At 44.4% G+C, this 17601-nt stretch overlaps 1 protein-coding gene across 6 annotated transcripts in view; it reads right to left on the bottom strand.

The window, feature by feature from the left end:
• Positions 1 to 17601, bottom strand: part of SUSD1 (sushi domain containing 1) — a 150312-nt gene that overhangs the window by 83968 nt on the left and 48743 nt on the right. For all 6 annotated transcript variants that reach the window (XM_063594266.1, XM_055117250.2, XM_034967991.3 and 3 more), the window contains exons 6-8: positions 14204 to 14383; positions 2724 to 2821; positions 1609 to 1795 (exon numbers count right to left, since the gene is read on the bottom strand). In XM_063594266.1, the coding sequence (XP_063450336.1) occupies positions 1609 to 1795; positions 2724 to 2821; positions 14204 to 14383 (465 nt within the window). The remainder of the gene's footprint in view (positions 1 to 1608; positions 1796 to 2723; positions 2822 to 14203; positions 14384 to 17601) is intronic.

Genomic DNA, 17601 nt, shown 5'->3' with positions numbered 1-17601 from the left:
TCGGCCAGCTGTGGTGGTTCATGCCTATAATCCCAGCACTTTGGGAGGCTGAGATGGGCAGATCACTTGAGGTCAGGAGTTTAAGACCAGCCTGGCCAATAAGGTGAAACTCAGTCTCTACTAAAAATACAAAAAATAGCCAGGCACGGTCGTGGATGCCTGTAATCCCAGCTACTCAGAAGGCTGAGGCAGGAGAATTGCTTGAACCTAGGAAGCAAAGATTGCAGTGAGCTGAGATCGCACCACTGCACTCCAGCCTGGGCGACAGGGCAAGACTCCATCTCAAAAAATAAATAAATGACATCAATTACTTGTCAAGGTTTGTCTACCGGGTTTTTTGTTTGTTTTCTGAGACAGGGTCTTGCCCCGTCACCCAGGTTGGAGTGCAGTGGCATGATCATAGCTCACTGCAGCCTTGAACTCCTGGGTTCAAGTGATCCTCTCACCTCAGCCACCCGAGTAACTGGGACTATAGGCATGCACCATCACACCAAGCTAAATTTTCTTTCTTTTTTTTTTTTTTTTTTTTTTGTAGAGATGGGGTCTCACTGTGTTGCTCAGGTTGACCTCAAACTCCTGGCCTCAAGCAATCCTCCTCAGCCTCCCAAAGTGCAGGGATTACAGACATGAGTCACCGTGCCCCACCTGTCTACAAGGTATTTAATTAGTCCTCATACCCATAACCAGAGCTTTTTTTTTTAACTTACTGTAATTGTCACAATGTTGTTAAAAACCCACATGACAATTATGTAAAATGAGGTTTATTTCTACTTTTTAAAGCTCCTTCCTTCCACTCCTTTTTTCAGCTAACACCTACCCTCCTGCACCCTAGGGGTGCCCCTGCTTCCACTTCCCCACTCTCAACTTGATCTCTTTAAAGCTGCTGGGTCAGCCTCCCTGGCACCTCCTCTTTCACACGCAAGAGCAAGAAATGGCTTTTTGTTTTTTTGGGGTTTTTTTTGAGACAGAGTCTTGCCCTGTTGCCCAGGCAGGAGTGCAGTGGTGCAATCTCGGTTCACTCACTGCAACTTCTGCCCCCTGGGTTCAAGTGATTCTTGTGCCTCAGCCTCCCGAGTTGCTGGGACTACAGGTGTGTGCCACCACACCCAGCTAAGTTTTTCTATTTTCAGTAGAGATAAGGTTTTGCCATGTTGTCCAGGCTGGTCTGGAACTCCTGACCTCAAGTGATCTGCCCACTTCAGCCTCCCAAAGTGCTGGGATTATAGGCGTGAGCCACCACACCTGGCCAGAAATGACTTTTGAGTTTACTACCAAAGATAAGCCACATGGCTACCCTCTGTTGCCTTGGATATTTGAGAGTGGACTGATCATCATTTAAAAGGCATTCCTTTTAAATGCCTTTTTATTACTTTCCACCTCTCCCGGAGGGCTCAGCTGAGAAAAAATACCCCAGAGCCCATTCAGCCTGGTACCAAGAGGATACGGATCTCTTGACCTGCTCTAGTTCTGTGGCTGGAGCAACTACATCTGAGTATAAATCTCAGACAGCAAATAGGAGCTCTCCAGCCCAGCTGATTCTGCAGCATACTTCCCCACATTCTGTGCTTAGCATTTTCTAGGAGGAAATGAGACTTCACCTCCACCTACCAGCTGTCTGGAAACCGATGACGGCTGGCATCGAGCGCCTGGGAGGTGCTGTGGAGATGTTCACGGTGTAGTTGGTGCCTGGGTACAGGGCTAGGCACACTTCTGGGGTCCTGCTGTCTGTGGTCAAGTTGACTGTCTCCTCATGAACTGATTCCATAGGGTCCAACCGTTGTCCTTTTATGGATATCTTTGAGAGGAAAAGACAAGAGAACCCACTCTGACTCCAGTCAAAACAATCCAGGATTTGTGGTGCTGGAGCCCATTCTCCTACTATTCTATTTTATACTGTGCTGCTCAGCCAGGGAGCATTCGTAAGGTAAACCTGGTCTGCTGATAAAGTCTGATCAGCCCAGTGAATATTAAACCCCTAGAGGAGACATAAATGAGCAATCTCCCTAGGAAGTGCTCTCCTGCACACAAATGATCAAATGGAGACAATTGCAACCTGAGGACCATTGGCTGCACTCTGTCACCAAGTCAGCAGACGCTCCCGGGCTTGCTCTGGGGGAGTGAAATACAAGTGCTTGGAAACAAGCAATCGTGAGGATGCCAAATATAAATGCATCCCCCACACATGCACCCTGCTGAATGACAAATATGTTAAACACAAAATGCAAAATAACAAAATCATCCAGATATCTTCAAAAATTCCGTCCACTCTTTTTAAATGACAATGGGATCAGAAAGCAATTAGATTGAGGCCAGGCACGGTGGCTCATGCCTATAATCCCAGCACTCTGGGAGGCCGAGGTAGGTGGATTATCTGAGGTCAGAAGTTCAAGACCAGCCTGGCCAACGTGGTGAAACCCCATCTCTACTGAAAATACAAAAAATTAGCCAAGCATGGTGGTGCACACCTGTAATCCCAGCTACTCAGGAGGCTGAGGCAGGAGAATCGCTTGAACCCGGGAGGCTGAGGTTGCAGTGAGCCGAGATCCCACCACTGCACTCCAGCCTGGGCAACAGAGTGAGACTGTCTCACAAAAAAAAAAAAAGAAAAAAGAAAAAAAAAAGCAATTAGATTGAGAAGCTCTCACGGAAGCAAGTCCCTCTGACTCATATTCCCATGGGTGACGTGTCTGTCCTAGCAGGAAAAAGTAGATCACTTTACTTACCACATATGAGATCTTGGGGTTTATTCTTCTTGAGTTTATTTGCCATCTCACACAGGTATCATTAAACAGTGATACATCATTAATCTTTGTCAGAATTTCTAAAAGAGAAAAAGGCAGTCAACTCACAAAATGCATCAATGGGCTTTAGGAAAATTCTAAAGGAGATCAGTCTCTCTGCACAGCTGGTATCTCTGCTGGTCACCATTCATCCTCAGAGGCAGACACTGAGTCAGGCAATGCAAGCTCTCCCAAGCCAATCACCCAACTTCTCTTCATCATGAATGAGCGTGGCCCATTACCTGACTTAGAGGGAAAGGAAAGATTCCAGCTTGGGTATAGGTCAGAATTCTAACCTGTGATTCACCTGACAGGCCACTGGATGCCACTGGCATTCCACTCTGGTAGAATGGAATGAGGCCCAGAGCTGGGTCCTCAGTGAGACCTTCCCTGCAACTGCACAGGTAAGACCTGCTTCCACCTTTCTCTTCCCAGCAGAATAATGGGAAACTCCTTTAAGTCACTGCTATCCCCAGGGGGAAAATGACATGTCTCACCACACAGGACCACGCCTCAGAAACAGGTTGGGGCAAACTAAAGAAATTCTCCACAAGGTTCCTAGGTACTTCTGGGACTCCTGTAACTGAAGCTATTTAATCCTGGTCTATCAGGATGCCATTGATTCCTCTGGGTTGTTCTGCTTCTTTTAAATATTCTGCATATATTCCAGGTAATGAATTCAGCAATGTGGGAAACCATATGAAGGCCTTGGTTCCCTGAGGTAACATAGTTTTCAACATTCCCAGTCAACCCGCAAGTGGTTGTGCAGACAGGAAGAACGAAAGGGGATCTAGCTTTTTATTTCTTTGAAATCAAATTCCCAGCCGAGTGCAGTGGCTCACACCTGTAATCTCAGCACTTTGGGAGGCCAAGGTTGGCGGATTACCTGAGCTCAGAAGTTTGAGACCAGCCTGGCCAACATAGTGAAACCCCATCTCTACTAAAAATACAAAACTTAGCGGTGCACGGTGGCACATGCCTGTATTCTCAACTACCTGGGAGGCTGAGGCAGGAGAATCACTTGAACCTGGGAGGCAGAGGTTGCAGTGAGCTGAGATTGCACCACTGCACTCCAGCCTGGGTGACGGAGCAAAACTCCATCTCAAAAGTAATAAAATAAAATAAAATAAACTTCCTACAGACAAGTAAAACTATCTCTACTTGCAAATGATACAATCTTATGTACTTCTATATATAAAACTCTAAGGAATCCACACCAAAACAAGTATTACAGCTGAGAAAGGAGGTCAGTGAGGTTGCGGGATACAAGGTCAATGTACAAAAATCTATTGTATTTCTATATACTAGCAATGAGCAGTCCAAAGATGAAATTAAGAAAACAATTTCATTTACAATACTATCAAAAACAAACAGGCCTGGTGCAATAGCTCACGCCTGTAATCACAGCACTTTGGGAGGCCAAGGCAGGTTGGTCACCTGAAGTCAGGAGTTCAAGACCAGCCTGGCTAACATGGCAAAACCCCGTCTCTACTAAAAATACAAAAATTAGTCGGGCATGGTGGTGCATGCCTGTAGTCCCAGCTACTTGGGAGGCTGAGGCAGTCACTTGAACCTGGGAGGCAGAGGTGGCAGTGAGCCAAGATCCTGCCACTGCACTCCAGCCTGGGTGACAGAGTGAGACTCCATCTCAAAAACAAAAACAAAAACAAACAAACAAAATTCCTGCAGACAGAAGCTATCATATAATTATTCCCGGAGAAAGTTGTCCTTATGTCACCAAAAAGGGATATTCCACAGCCCCAGCTCAAGCTTTCCCATTGAAGCAGACACCTCTTAAGAACTCCTCAGCCTCTCTCAGCTTCCCCTGCTCCTTGTCCCATCCCTGGATGGGTTTTGACAACATGACCAGGTCTTGCCTCCTATTCTGGGGCTTCCCTGCTGCAGCACCCACACCCCAGCACATGCCATCTGGAAGTGCAGGGGAGTTAAAATCCTGTGGGGACAGGAGCTGGTAGAGAAATCCTTCCTCCTTTCTTTCCTCTGAAGGGCTGTCCAACAAAGACTTAGTTTCTTCAGCGTCTAAGGACACTGTCACACAGATGTGGTAATGCCCGCCCTCTGTGGAGACCAGTACAATCAGGCATCGTACGCTGACTCTCCTTCTTTCCCTGTTTTACTGCCCTTGTTTCCCACTCCTGGTGCCTGGGATTTGATTCTCTACTGCATAATAAATATAAACCCAGTGAAAGGCTCCCATCTAAGAAGAGTGAGAAAGCTATTTCTCCATCTCAGAAAATGACTCTCCACAACTCAGCTCCTGTTTCTCCCTTCTAGTAAATCTCTTCGCAGTCTCCAAGTGCAAAAGGAAGCCTGCACCTTAGGTACCTGTAGGGCCAATCCTATTCTCCTGTACTCAGAACCAATGCTAGCTTTGGATTGACCCAGACCTACTGACCTCTCCGCCCAAAGAAGAGTTTATATCTTTACTAAATCATCCCTTCAGCAGCAATGCCTAGATTCTGTGTCCCACATGACCTGGTCTTGGGTAAGCCCAGGTCATCTATTAGCAAGTGAAAATCAATGGAGGCAGAGAGGGAAAAATAGGCAAACTCCTGCCGAGATACCAGAAAGGCCACCTATGGCTGTCTGCAGCATTCCTGGATCTCTATATCAGTATTTCTCCCTAGAACACACACAATTTGAAATCAAAGAAATACTCCAATTGTGGGCCAAGTGGGTGCGGTGGCTCACCCCTGTAATCCTAGCACTTTGGGGGGCTGAGATGGGCATATCACTTGAGGTCAGGAGTTTGAGACCAGCCTGGGCAACATGGTGAAACCGCGTCTCTACTAAAAATACAAAAAAATTAGCCAAGCGTGGTGGTACATACCTATAATTCCAGCTACTTGGGAGACTGAGGCACGAGAATTGCTTGAACCCGGGAGGCAGAGGTTGCAGTGAGCCAAGATTGTGCCACTGCACTGCAGCCTGGGCGACAGAATGAGACTCCATTGCAAAAAAAAAAAAAAAAGAAAAAAAAAAGAAAAGAAATACTCCAACTATGAGCATGGGTACCCTAAGAGACACAATGACCTTACCAGTTCACCCCCTTGGGTAGCATAAAGATGATGTTGGTACCAGTCTTTTATCAGCCTGAACAAGCCCCAGATATTTCTGGCCTCTACCCTCTTTGCTGCCCTTCAAAGCCCCAGAGCTCTTGGCATCTCTGCTCACTTACACATCCCTTTGATGCTAACTCACCACCTGGTCCAGAAAGAAAAGGCACCAGCCCAGCCCTCATCTTCTCTCTGAGTTGCCAGCAAAGCGAATTTCCCTTTTACTCTCAGTTCCTTTGTCATCGAAGCAGAGATTAGAAAGGAGTTTTCTTTCTTGTCCTTCCTTCTTGCTCATTCACTATGACAACTGTAAATGGCATCTCAAAGATGCCATCTGCCTCCAGCCTGTGCCATGCTCTCTGCACAGATGGGACCCAGATCCAATTATAGGGGTGTCAGATATTTCATCCCAGGGAGCAGTTTAACAAAGTTTGGTTGCTTTTCCCTCCAGGTGCCTACAAATTAGTTGGAAAGACTCCTTTATAAAAGAATCAGATATTCAACATCTACATTAATGCTGCCCTTTTAATGGAGACTACATGCCCTCATTCCAATAGTGCTGATAACTGAAAACATTTCTGGAAGTCCTCTTTGGAGCTGTCCCGGGGCTCTTTCATTCCCTGCTCACTACTAACTGAATGGCTATCAAATGCCAAGCATCCTGCCATGCCAGGCACTGGGCTGTGACGATGTTACCTGCTGACTATGTAGGGAAAAAGTGCTCTTGAAGGTCATGGATCTGTGAATGTTAGTTGAAGGTATGGGTGCAGGTGAGATATGCAGGTAGGACAGAGACAGTGAATGGCCCAATGGCAGAACACTGGGAAACACTGAAACCCAGGGGGGAACCAGAGGAGAAAGGCAATGCAGAAGAGAGGCAGGAGGCTGGTAGAGTGACTGATGTCTAGGAAGGAAAGGAAGGACTTGAAAGAGTGTCTCTCAGCCTTCCAAGGCCAGGCACAGTGGCTGACACCTGTAATCTCAGCACTTTGAGAGGCCGAGGCAGACGGATTACTTGAGGCCAGGAGTTCGAGACCAGCCTGGCCAACATGGCGAAAACATGTCTCTACTAAAAATAGAGAAATTAGCCAGGTGTGGTGGTGCACACCTGTAATCCCAGCTACTCAGGAGGCCGAGGCACAAGAATCGCTTGAACTTGGGAGGCGGAGGTTGCAGTGAGCTGAGATCGTGCCACTGCACTCCAGCCTGGGTGATACAACAAGACTCTGTCCCTAAAAAATAAAAACAAAATTTTTTTAAGAAAATTATCAGCCTTCCTTCCCACCAGTCTCCCACAGCCTCCTCATCCCCTAGCCAAGAAGGGCCTGGAGCAGGTCAAGGCAGAGGGTGCAAACTCCATCTCCCTCTCTCCTCTCACATGGCTTTTCTCCCCTCATGGAGTGCCCACGGCATCAGGATTAGATCTGTGGTTTGACTTTGGGTAGAGGTGGGAAGAGCAGGCCCTCAGCCTGCCCAGTTGTAGAACACAGAGGCCTCTCTGGCTTAAAAGAAGGAGGCCCCCACAGTGTCCAGCTGAAGTCTCATTGGATTTGGGGAGAGAAAGTCTCAGTGAGTGATAAAGTAAGTGCCTTTGTTTTGCTTTACTCTATGTGTGTGTGTGTACACACAGGTACATATATGTGTTATGTATATATAGATATAGATATACATAATGTTATGTATTTTGGTATTTTGTTAGCATCTAGTATTTCTGTATGTGGTACTTAACACATTTGTAACTAAATACGTAAGTCATTATATAATGACCACCTCTCCTGAATGTAACTTTACGATGGCAAAGACCATGTTTCTCTCTCTATCCTCAGGCCCTAGTACAGTGCCTTAAATATAGATACTAAAAACTATGTATTATTTGGTTGAACTGGTTGAATGGATGGATAAAGGATCAACAATGCTAAATGTTGTGGAAAGGCTGAGAAGAATGACAGCTGAAACTGGAACATGAAATTGGCAGTTAGGTGGTCATCAGTCACCTTGGTGAGATGCTACAGTGAAGTGGGGGTGTTCGATGCCTGGTTTCCCCCCAGTAGGCTGAGAAGAGCATAGGAGAGGAGGGAATAAGACAGTGAGCCCAGACTACTCTTTCAGAAGTCCCACTGTGCAAGGACAGGGGCTGGTCTAGTGTACTCCCTTGGTTTCCAATTTTATATCCTTTTTCTTTATTTTTGGAAACAGCAAAAGGTCATAGAGAATAAATCCAGGTGACCCAAACAGATGGTCAAGCAAGCTCAGCATCATTTCTAGTCAAAACAGCATCTGATTTCAAAAGGAATGTAACTGATCTTCTAATACGGCTCATAAACTACCTCCAAAGGCCATTATCAAATAGGATTCCAAGGCAAACACATGATGATAATGGCAGCACCACAGAAATCAGGGTATGGCTTCCCACAGTAGCTACTTGAATAAATGTATGTTTGGCTATAAAAGTTTTCATGTGTTTCCTTTCTTTCTTTGAAGTCTTAGATTCACATAAAATAGGAGTAGCATGGCTTAGAGTACGTTAGTGTAAAATAGATTGCACACTTTGGGATGATTTTTGGTGGCACGCGAACACTTTTTTTCTTTTTTGGAGACGGAGTCTTGCGCTGTAGCCCAGGATGGAGTGCAGTGTCATGTTCTCAGCTGACTGCAACCTCCGCCTCCTGAGTTCAAGTGATCCTCCAGCCTCAGCCTCCCGAGTAGCTGGGACTACAGACGCGTGCCACCACACCCAGCTAATTTTTGTATCTTTAGTAGAGACGGGGTTTCACCATGTTGGCCAGGCTGGTCTCAAACTCCTGACCTCAGGTGATCCACCCTTCTCCGCCTCCCAAAGTGCTGGGATTACAGGCGTGAGCCACCGCGCCCAGCCAGGAATACATTTTTATCTGTTCGTTATGTATCAGTTTTTGTGTATATCAGAAAAATACACCTACTTCATCAAACTCATGAGATCATATATATTGTCCTTAATAAATTTGAATTATAAATTTAAGGTTAGGTTGTTTAAGGAAACACTCCAAGTAAATAATACTCTTATTATGGTAAACATTGTGTCAGGGTGGTATACAAATAATTCAAGCTTGGAAGACACTGACGTAGGAGAAAGAATGTGGTCTTTCTGGGCTTACAGGTCTCAGTTCAAATCCTGGCTCTACCATTTGCTAATTATTGAGTGACCATGTAAAAGTCACTTAACCTTTATGAGTCTCAGATTACTTATCTATGAAATGAAAATAACAGAGCTTACTTCAAAAGGGTTTTAAGAGGATGAAATGAAATCGAGCATTAAGGTCCCTAGCTGAGCCCTGGGTGTGTACGTTCATGCTCAGCCAGCAGTAGCTATAATGCTTGATGGTCCAAACCTCATTCACATATTCCAATACATCCGGCCATGTGGCTATTTATGTAAATGTATCCATTTATTCCGGCTGACCTTTCTGTTCCATCTGAAATGTGTGTGGCTGCAAGTGAGCACCCAGTGGGCTGGAGAAGAGGGTCACCAGCCAAACAGAAGGGACAGAGGCCAATAGTAGTCCTGGAGGCATCAGAGCAGTGCCCAGAGCAGTTTAGAGGCACAGAAAGGATCCTAGCGATAAACAGCCTCTGTTCCAGCAGAGATGTTACCCTTCCGAGAGCGTGGAGTGAGTGAGCGTCAGCCTTATAATCATTAACTCAGATTCTAAACATGAAAAGCCAAATGGCCTGTGCAGAATGGAAGCCAGGGAAAGTCTTATCAAGAATGAATCAGTCTCTTTGATCTTGAGGTAAACCGACTCATTAACATCAAGCTTCCACCTGGGGTTTTTCCAGACACGAAAGTGATTGCCTAATTCCCAGCTGTCTGGAGTTTCCAGTCCAAACTGGCCTGGCGGGGAAGGAGGGGGCGGGAAAAAATAAGTCCCACCAGCTTGATAGAGCTCACACCCCATTAAAAGCACATACGATTTGTGCTACTAATCCCAAAGACTAGTGGCTTCCTTAAAAACAACCCAGGTAAAGATAAATTATTCTACCCAGTTTGGAACTAAACAGGAGATGAACAGTGAAAACAGGACAGAGGTAGGAGGCATTCAGAGAGAAGCAGAAAAGAAGAAAAAGATGAGAGGGGAAGCCAAACGTGAACATGAAGACAGGGAAATATAAAATACACAGAGGCAGGAGGATGGCTTGAGGCTAGCAGTTTGAGACCAGCCTGGGCAACATAGTGAGACACCCGTCTCTACAAAAAAAATTTAAAAAATTTAGCCACGCATGGTGGGTCATGTCTGTAGTCCCAGCTGCTTGGGAGGCTGAGGCAGAAGGATTGCTTGAGCCCAGGAGTTGGAGGCTGTGGTGAGCTGTGATCACTGCACTTCAACCTGGGTGACAGAGTGAGACTCCATCTCCAACAACAACAAAATACACAGAGACAGTTGGGATGAGGGGAGTGAAGAAATAGGTAACAAGTGAAAAACAGGGAAAAGAAAAAAGAAGAGGGGTAGCTGAGCAAGAGCCATGGTAATCAGCAGCTCTCACTACATTACCAGAAGCCTCTCCTACCTACCCACCCAGAGATCATCTGCACTGTACCATGAATTAATCAGCATGTAAATCATCCCCTTTATCTGCGGAAATTGAATTTAGCTGCCAATCCTGATTGAGGGCATAAAGGCCTCCTCACAGAAAGATCACAGCTCTCAGGGAGAATGCCTTTTCTTTTCTTAAATCAAAGCTCGCATAAACCCATGGAAACAGCTGCAGCTGGAGCCACAGACTTTGTGAAAGGTAGCAGGCTGAGGATGGTAATTATAATTAGCAGTTACATAACATGTTTGTTCTTCAAAGTGCTCTACAAGCATCAGCTAATTAATAGCTTACTATGCCCCATGCAGGTCCACTGGTTTTTCATGCGGTGACTAATTCTTATACCCCCATTGACTGCTGAATGGTGGAGGCAGAGCAGCTTGAGCAATGAAGCAAATGGCTGAGGCTCAGAAGCTATACCCAGCTCTTACCAAGTGACTCCAGCAGTTGCTCTGTGCCGGGAACACTTCCCCAAACATTGAATTCAGCATTCCAGGAAGCAGCTACCTCACCTCCTCCAAATAACTCTTGGAGGTGCTTTTGCAAATGCCATGATAGGTTGGAGTGACCATCAGTCTAGTCCAGCGTGGCATTAGCTCCAATTATTAAGACTGGACCCCCCTAGAGTCTTTGGTGTCAGTTACACGTTTGCCCTTGCTCCTCTGTGCAGGCTGGGCAAGTCAATGACATCTCTCTAAGAGAAGACTGCATTATATCTCTGGGCTCTTATCCAGCTCTACCCTTCTTTGTTTTTCTGATTGCAGTCTCTGGCCTACATCCTCTTGAATTCGCGATGGAGATAACCAAATATAGGAATTGCATGGCACATACAGGGCCTCAACAGCAGAGGTGAGCTTTCCATCTATCCCAAGAATGCTTTACTCAAGGATTTCAGAGGTCCAGGAACACCTTGTTACTTGTAAAACATTATCTGTGTATGTGTATGTGCATACCTTTGGGGAAAAGGTCTGTTTCCCCTGTTGCACTGTAAATTCCAAGAGGGTCATGCCGACAAAGTACCTGACAAATAGTGTATGCTAAATAGATATCTATTGAATGAATGGACAGATTTCCTCAAATTCCCATCCCCAACATCGTTATGAACCACTGCTCTATGGACAAATAATCCCCAGGGGCCTACATGTCTTGTTTGCTCTGGCCAGACTTTCAGATGGAAAATGTTGGTGGGCAAGACCACAATTCTGCTCCTAGTCAAACCACAGACCCAGATCAAAGCTCCTGGAGATTTCACTCTTCAGAGACCTGTCTTCAGAGCCAAGCAAGTCAACAGCCAGAAATATATTCCCAGGGACTATGTGACAACCATTTGTCATACCTTCTGATCAACCACCACAAATGGTAAGAATCATTGCCTTTTCTCACCTTGTTCCTCAGAGGCAGAGGTGTGAAATGAATCATGTGGAAGTACACGCTTCTGATTCATGAGAAGATCTTCACATGAGGCTAACAACTTTAGGAAAAAGACTAACATGTGCATGGTGCTTTCTGCTTTCTAAAATGCGCCCCACAGATTATCTTATTCGATTCCTTTTCAACACTCTCTGAGGTAAGAAAAACAGACTTTATTTCCCTCTTTTATAGATGAGGAAACCGAGGCTCAGAATGCCTGGCCTAATGACACACAGCTAATATATGGCATTGCTAGAATATGAAGTGAAGTCTCAAAACTCCTGTTTTTATTGAGACAGAGTCTCGCTCTATCCCCCAGGCTGGAGTACAGGGACGTGATCTTGGCTTACGACTGTCTCCTGGGTTCAAGCAATTCTCCTGCATCAGCCACCTGAGTAGTGGGGACTACAGGTGTGCACCGCCACACCTGGCAAATTTTTAATTTTTTGTAGAGATGGGGGTCTCTCTATGTCACCCAGGCTGGTCTTGAACTCCTGGGTTCAAGCAATCCTCCTGCCTTGGCCTCTCAAAGTGCTGGGATTACAGGTGTGAGCCACTGCACCCAGCTAATTTTTGTATTTTTAGTAGACATGGGGTTTCATCATGTTGGCCAGGCTGGTCTTGAACTCCTGACCTCAAGTGATCCACCTGCCTCAGCCTCCCAAAGTACAGAGATTACAGGTATGAGCCATTGCACCAGGCCTCAAGACTCCTTTTCACCAGCAATTCCACTTCTGGATATATATCCAAAAGAATTGAAAACAGGGTCTCAAAGAGAGATTTGTACACACATTTCATAGCAGCATTATTCATCATAGCCAAAAGATGGAACATACCCAAGTGTCCATCAACAAATGAATGGATAAACAAAACATGGGATACTCATATAATGGACTATATGAAGAATGGAAATGTTGACACATGTTACAACATGGATGTATCTTAAAGACATTATGCTTAGTGAAATAAGCCAGTCTCAAATGAACAAGTACCATATGAGATACCGACAGTAGTGAAATTCACAAGAGACAGAAAGTAGAAGGGTGAGGTTCCAGGGGCTGTGGGGAGGGGCAAATGGGGAGTTGTTGTTTAATGGGTATAAAGTTTCAGTTTTGCAAGATGAAAAAGTTCTGGAGATTGGTTGTGCAACAACATTGGTATACATAAACACTACTGAACTGCACACTTAAAAATAGTTAAGATGGTGTATTCATCAGTTTCATGTTGCTATAAAGGAATACCTGAGACTAGGTAATTTATAAAGAAAAGAGGTTTATCCAGCTCATGGTTCTGCAGGCTGTACAAGAAGCATGGCACCAGCATCTGCTTCTGGTGAGGGCCTTGGGAAGTTGACAATTGTGGCAGAAGGTGGAGAGGGAGCAGGCATGTCACACAGCAAGAGAGGGAGCCAGAAAGAGAGTAGGAGGTGCCAGGCTCCTTTTAACAACCAGCTCTCATGTGAACTAAGAGCAAGAACTCATCACCAAGGGGAGGACACAAAGCCATTCCTGAGTGATCTACCCCCATGACCCAAACACTTCCCACCAGGCCCCACCTCCAACAGTGGAGACCACATTTCTCATGAGATATGGAGGAGACAAACATCCAAACTATATTAGATGGTAAGCCAGGCATGGTGGCTCACACCTGTAATCCCAGCACTTTAGGAGGCCTAGGCAGGCAGAACACTTGAGACCTGGAGTTCGAGACCAGCCTGGGCAACATGGTGAAACCCCATCTCTACTAAAAATACAAAAATTAGCTGGGCATGGTGGTGGGCACCTGTATTCCCAGCTACTCGGGAGGCTGAGGCAGGCGAATCACTTGATCACTGCAACCCAGGAGGCGGAGGTTGCAGTGAGCTTAGATCGTGCCAGTGCACTCCAGCCAGGGTGACAGAGCAAGACTCCATCTCAAAAAAAGAAATAAAACTATATTAGATGTTAAATTTTATGTTTTATGTGTGTTAACACAATTAAGAAACATTAAAAAACTATTTTTCATCATACCACCTTTTCTCTGAAAAGCAGTCAACAGGTGTTAAGTTAGGAGCCTGCCCCTCTGAGAAAATGGTTCATGGAGAAAAATGTCTCAGCCAGTCAAGCAGAGGGGACAGGAATCACAGCGATTTAAGGTGAGTCTCAAAAGATGGATGCATAACATTTTCTATCCAACTTATTTTTCCAATCCACCCAGTAAATCTTCAGGATTTAGCTGACAAATCTAAAGCCAGGTACACAACCAGGTAAACAGCAGAGCTGGGTACAGTATGTAGAGTGAAGCAGCAATCAGATAGTTTTAGGCCCTCGGCTCCCACTGGCTGTTTTGTTCCTGGGTAGCAGGAGCCCAGAAGAACAGAATCTGTACCTGTGCATGTTAAAGTACTTTCTCTCCAGGTGCCTTTCTCTGTGCAAACAGAAGTGATCTTTCCTCCAGGGCTCTCAAAGCCCTCTTGACAGACATAGCGAGCCACACCGCCCAGCCTGGAGCTGTGATTTCCTACCAAGATGGCGTGCCGCATTTCTGGAGGGTTGCCACAGTTGATCTCTGCAATGGGAACCAAGACAGCACTGGTTACAAGCCCTGACTTCCAGCCCTACAATTCATATCTTTAAAATAGATATTTAATAGTGATAGAGGCCACTCAAACAGGAAAAGAGAAAACACTAACCCCATCAAATAATCCAATATAAGTATGTCTGAATTTAATAAAATTTCCAAACATGCACACATAGAGAATAGTCAAATTATGCAATTATTTACTTATAAAGAATTCATTGATCTATGAAATAATATATCTTAGGGTCCTTTTAAATATTACAGTTCTCTAGTACATTTTACTATGTATCTTCAGATCATCAATCCCAGAGTAGATGATAACGCAATTGCAGCAATTATTGCCAACTGACTGTTAAATAGAAGATATTCAAAATCTCTGAACTTTTTAAAGCAAATTAATGGAGAAAGTATTTATCTCCTAAGGATTCAACTTATATGCATCTTTCAAAGAAAAAAATCAGTTGCATAGGAGGAGACAAACCTGGAATTACAAAATTGATATGAAATTTTTTTCTCTACAACTCTGACTACTAAAAGACAATTAAATATTTACAAAGAACTATCTACAGGTAAAAGATTATGACATAACCACTCTAGACCCAGCCAAACTATACTTCACTTAAGAGCCCAAGAAAGTCATTTTTAGATATTTCAGAATTTTAAAAAATCGATCCGTTTATCTTTTCTGGGGAAAAAAAATCGAAAAGATGAATCAGAACGAATATCGTAAGAATAAGTGTGCAGGGCAGACAGGTTTTACAGAAAACACCAAGGAACAATGAAATCAGCAAGATGTATGGATGTCTCCATAATCATTTAAATGTGACTGTAGAGTTTGACATAACTATTAGTAAAGGATTCTAGAACTAAAAGTTGAACAATGTAAAATAATAAAAAAATAAATTTTCAAATTATTTCAATAAAACCAGAGCAGTGAGTTGAAGGGAAGAAGTAAAGCATACTAATGTTTCATGTCACACAGTAGCACTCATGGATACAATGTTATTCAAGAAAGTATAATAACTATAAAATAAGATGGCTCTAATAATTTCAAGTGTCACCAATAGTCCCAGTTATACCTAAACACAGAAAGAAAAAAAAATCTGTTCTTCCATGGTCAGAGGAAAAAAAAGAAAAAAGAAAGAAAAAAACTTGAGGCATTCATTCTGATTTGTTATTTTCTCCCCAATCCGTAGAAAGCCAAGAAAATTCAGCCCTCCTGACATCCAGGCTTTTTAAACAGAAGTCCTTTTATTGAGATAACAGCATTCAAACTAGAGAAAATCATATAACCTGTTTCCATATCCCCATCAGCCATCCTTGGCCTTAGAAATAGATGGCTTCTTTTAAATGAGCCTCTGATACAGAATGTGTGGATTTAATGGAACTGCACTCTTTTCCATCCCATTATGGATGCTTGGTCTGTTGCAGGACTCCAGAGTTATTTCCAGGAGGGAGGTTTCCCAGAGCAGGATCTCATCTAATTTCCAACCCTGTCTATCTCTCATGTCCCATGTTTGCCCACAGAGCTTTGGTTCCCTTTTCATGCATATTCACCAGACACAAGACCCCTTCGCCCTCATCATGTTTTCCCAGCATCAAACCTTTAGATGTATTTAATGGCCCAAGGCATTCCAAGAATGAATATATTTGTGTGTACACAAGCAACCAACCAAAGAGATGGTTAATGTTCCATAAGACTGCCTAGTCACATTGTTGACATCTGAAACATCTTTTAAGACAGAGTTCAGTTACAGCAGGAAGTAGAGGGGACATCACTAAAGAGGTTGGAGGTATAGATTCATGTACACTGAAGGTGGAAGGTTAAAGTGCTCAGTGGAGAAGTCTGGGAGGGAACCCAGTGACAAGTCATTGGATTAGGAGAGAAGCACAAATACAAAAGGGATAAAAGTACAAAAGATAACTAGATTGGCTTCCATCTTGGACGTGACCAAGAATAATGGAAGGCATGATGACTTTGGTTGGGACTGCAAGATTAAAAAAAAAAATTAATACCAAATATCACCCAATTGATAAGAAATCGATAACTTGTTATCTAGGGATTAAGGCTCAAAGGCTCAGGTGGATGCCCCGTTAGGAAGCAGCTTGGACCTGTGGCTCTGTGAGTTCCCCGTTAACAGAGCTATTCAAGTTGAACAATCCCTCAGCAAGAGACATTTAGAGAGGATTTCAGCATGGCTTGGATTAAACGCATGGTTCTAACAGCTATACATCTGAATCCCCGGGGAAGCTTTAGAAAAACGCACATGCTGGAGTCCCACACCCACCCAGAGATAACTCTTCTGATTCAGTAGTACAGAATTGGGTTCTTGGTATTCAAATTTCTACAAAGCTCCAAATTTCATTTTGGCGCACACCCTCAGCTGACAATCTGAATGAAATCCTGGTACAAATGGCTACCATTTGTCATCATATGCATTCCAACAGGATCCTAAGTATAAAGCATTAATATTCAAAATACCCATCCATGTTAAGGGGTATTTTCCCCACTGTACAGGCAAAGACTGCTCAAAATGATAGAATGATACATCCAAAGTTACACAGGCAATTGTGGGATGGCCAGGAGTTTAAGGCATGTCAGTCATATTCTTTTCCCTACACTCACAGCTTCTCGAAAGTTGGCCGGGCACAGTGGCTCACACCTGTAATCCCAGCACTTTGGGAGGCCGAGGCAGGCAGATCACTTGAGACCAGGAGTTTGAGACCAGCCTGGCCAACATGGCAAAACCCCATCTCTACTAAAAATACAAAAATTACCCGGGCGTGGTGGCACATGCACCTGTAATCCTACTACTCAGGAGACTGGGGCACAAGAATCACTTGAACCCATGAGGCAGAGGTTGCAGTGAGCTGAGATTGTGCTACTGCACTCCAGCCTGGCCAACAGAGTGAGACTCCATCTCTAAAAGAAAAAGAAAAATGCTGTTCCAACTCTGAAATTCTATAGTCCCCGTGCCTCCCATCTCAGCTTACTCTCCTCTGCTTTTGCACTCACACCTTCTTCTGCAGGTGCACTCTTTCACCCTCACACTGAGCAAAGTCCTTCCCCGTGCCTGATCTGCTCCATTACTAACAAAGGGATCCTGTCTTCCTCTGAACTTTTAAGATCTATGTTCATTTGTTTATTTATTCCTGACTATTGAGTGCCTATTACATGCTAGTCATTATAGCAGTGAACAAAGTGG

Source organism: Pan paniscus, chromosome 11 (genome assembly GCF_029289425.2).
Source record: "Pan paniscus chromosome 11, NHGRI_mPanPan1-v2.0_pri, whole genome shotgun sequence".
NCBI lineage: Eukaryota > Metazoa > Chordata > Mammalia > Primates > Hominidae > Pan > Pan paniscus.
The sequence above is the reverse complement of the archived record's forward strand: the minus strand, read 5'-3'. Positions and strand labels throughout refer to the sequence as shown.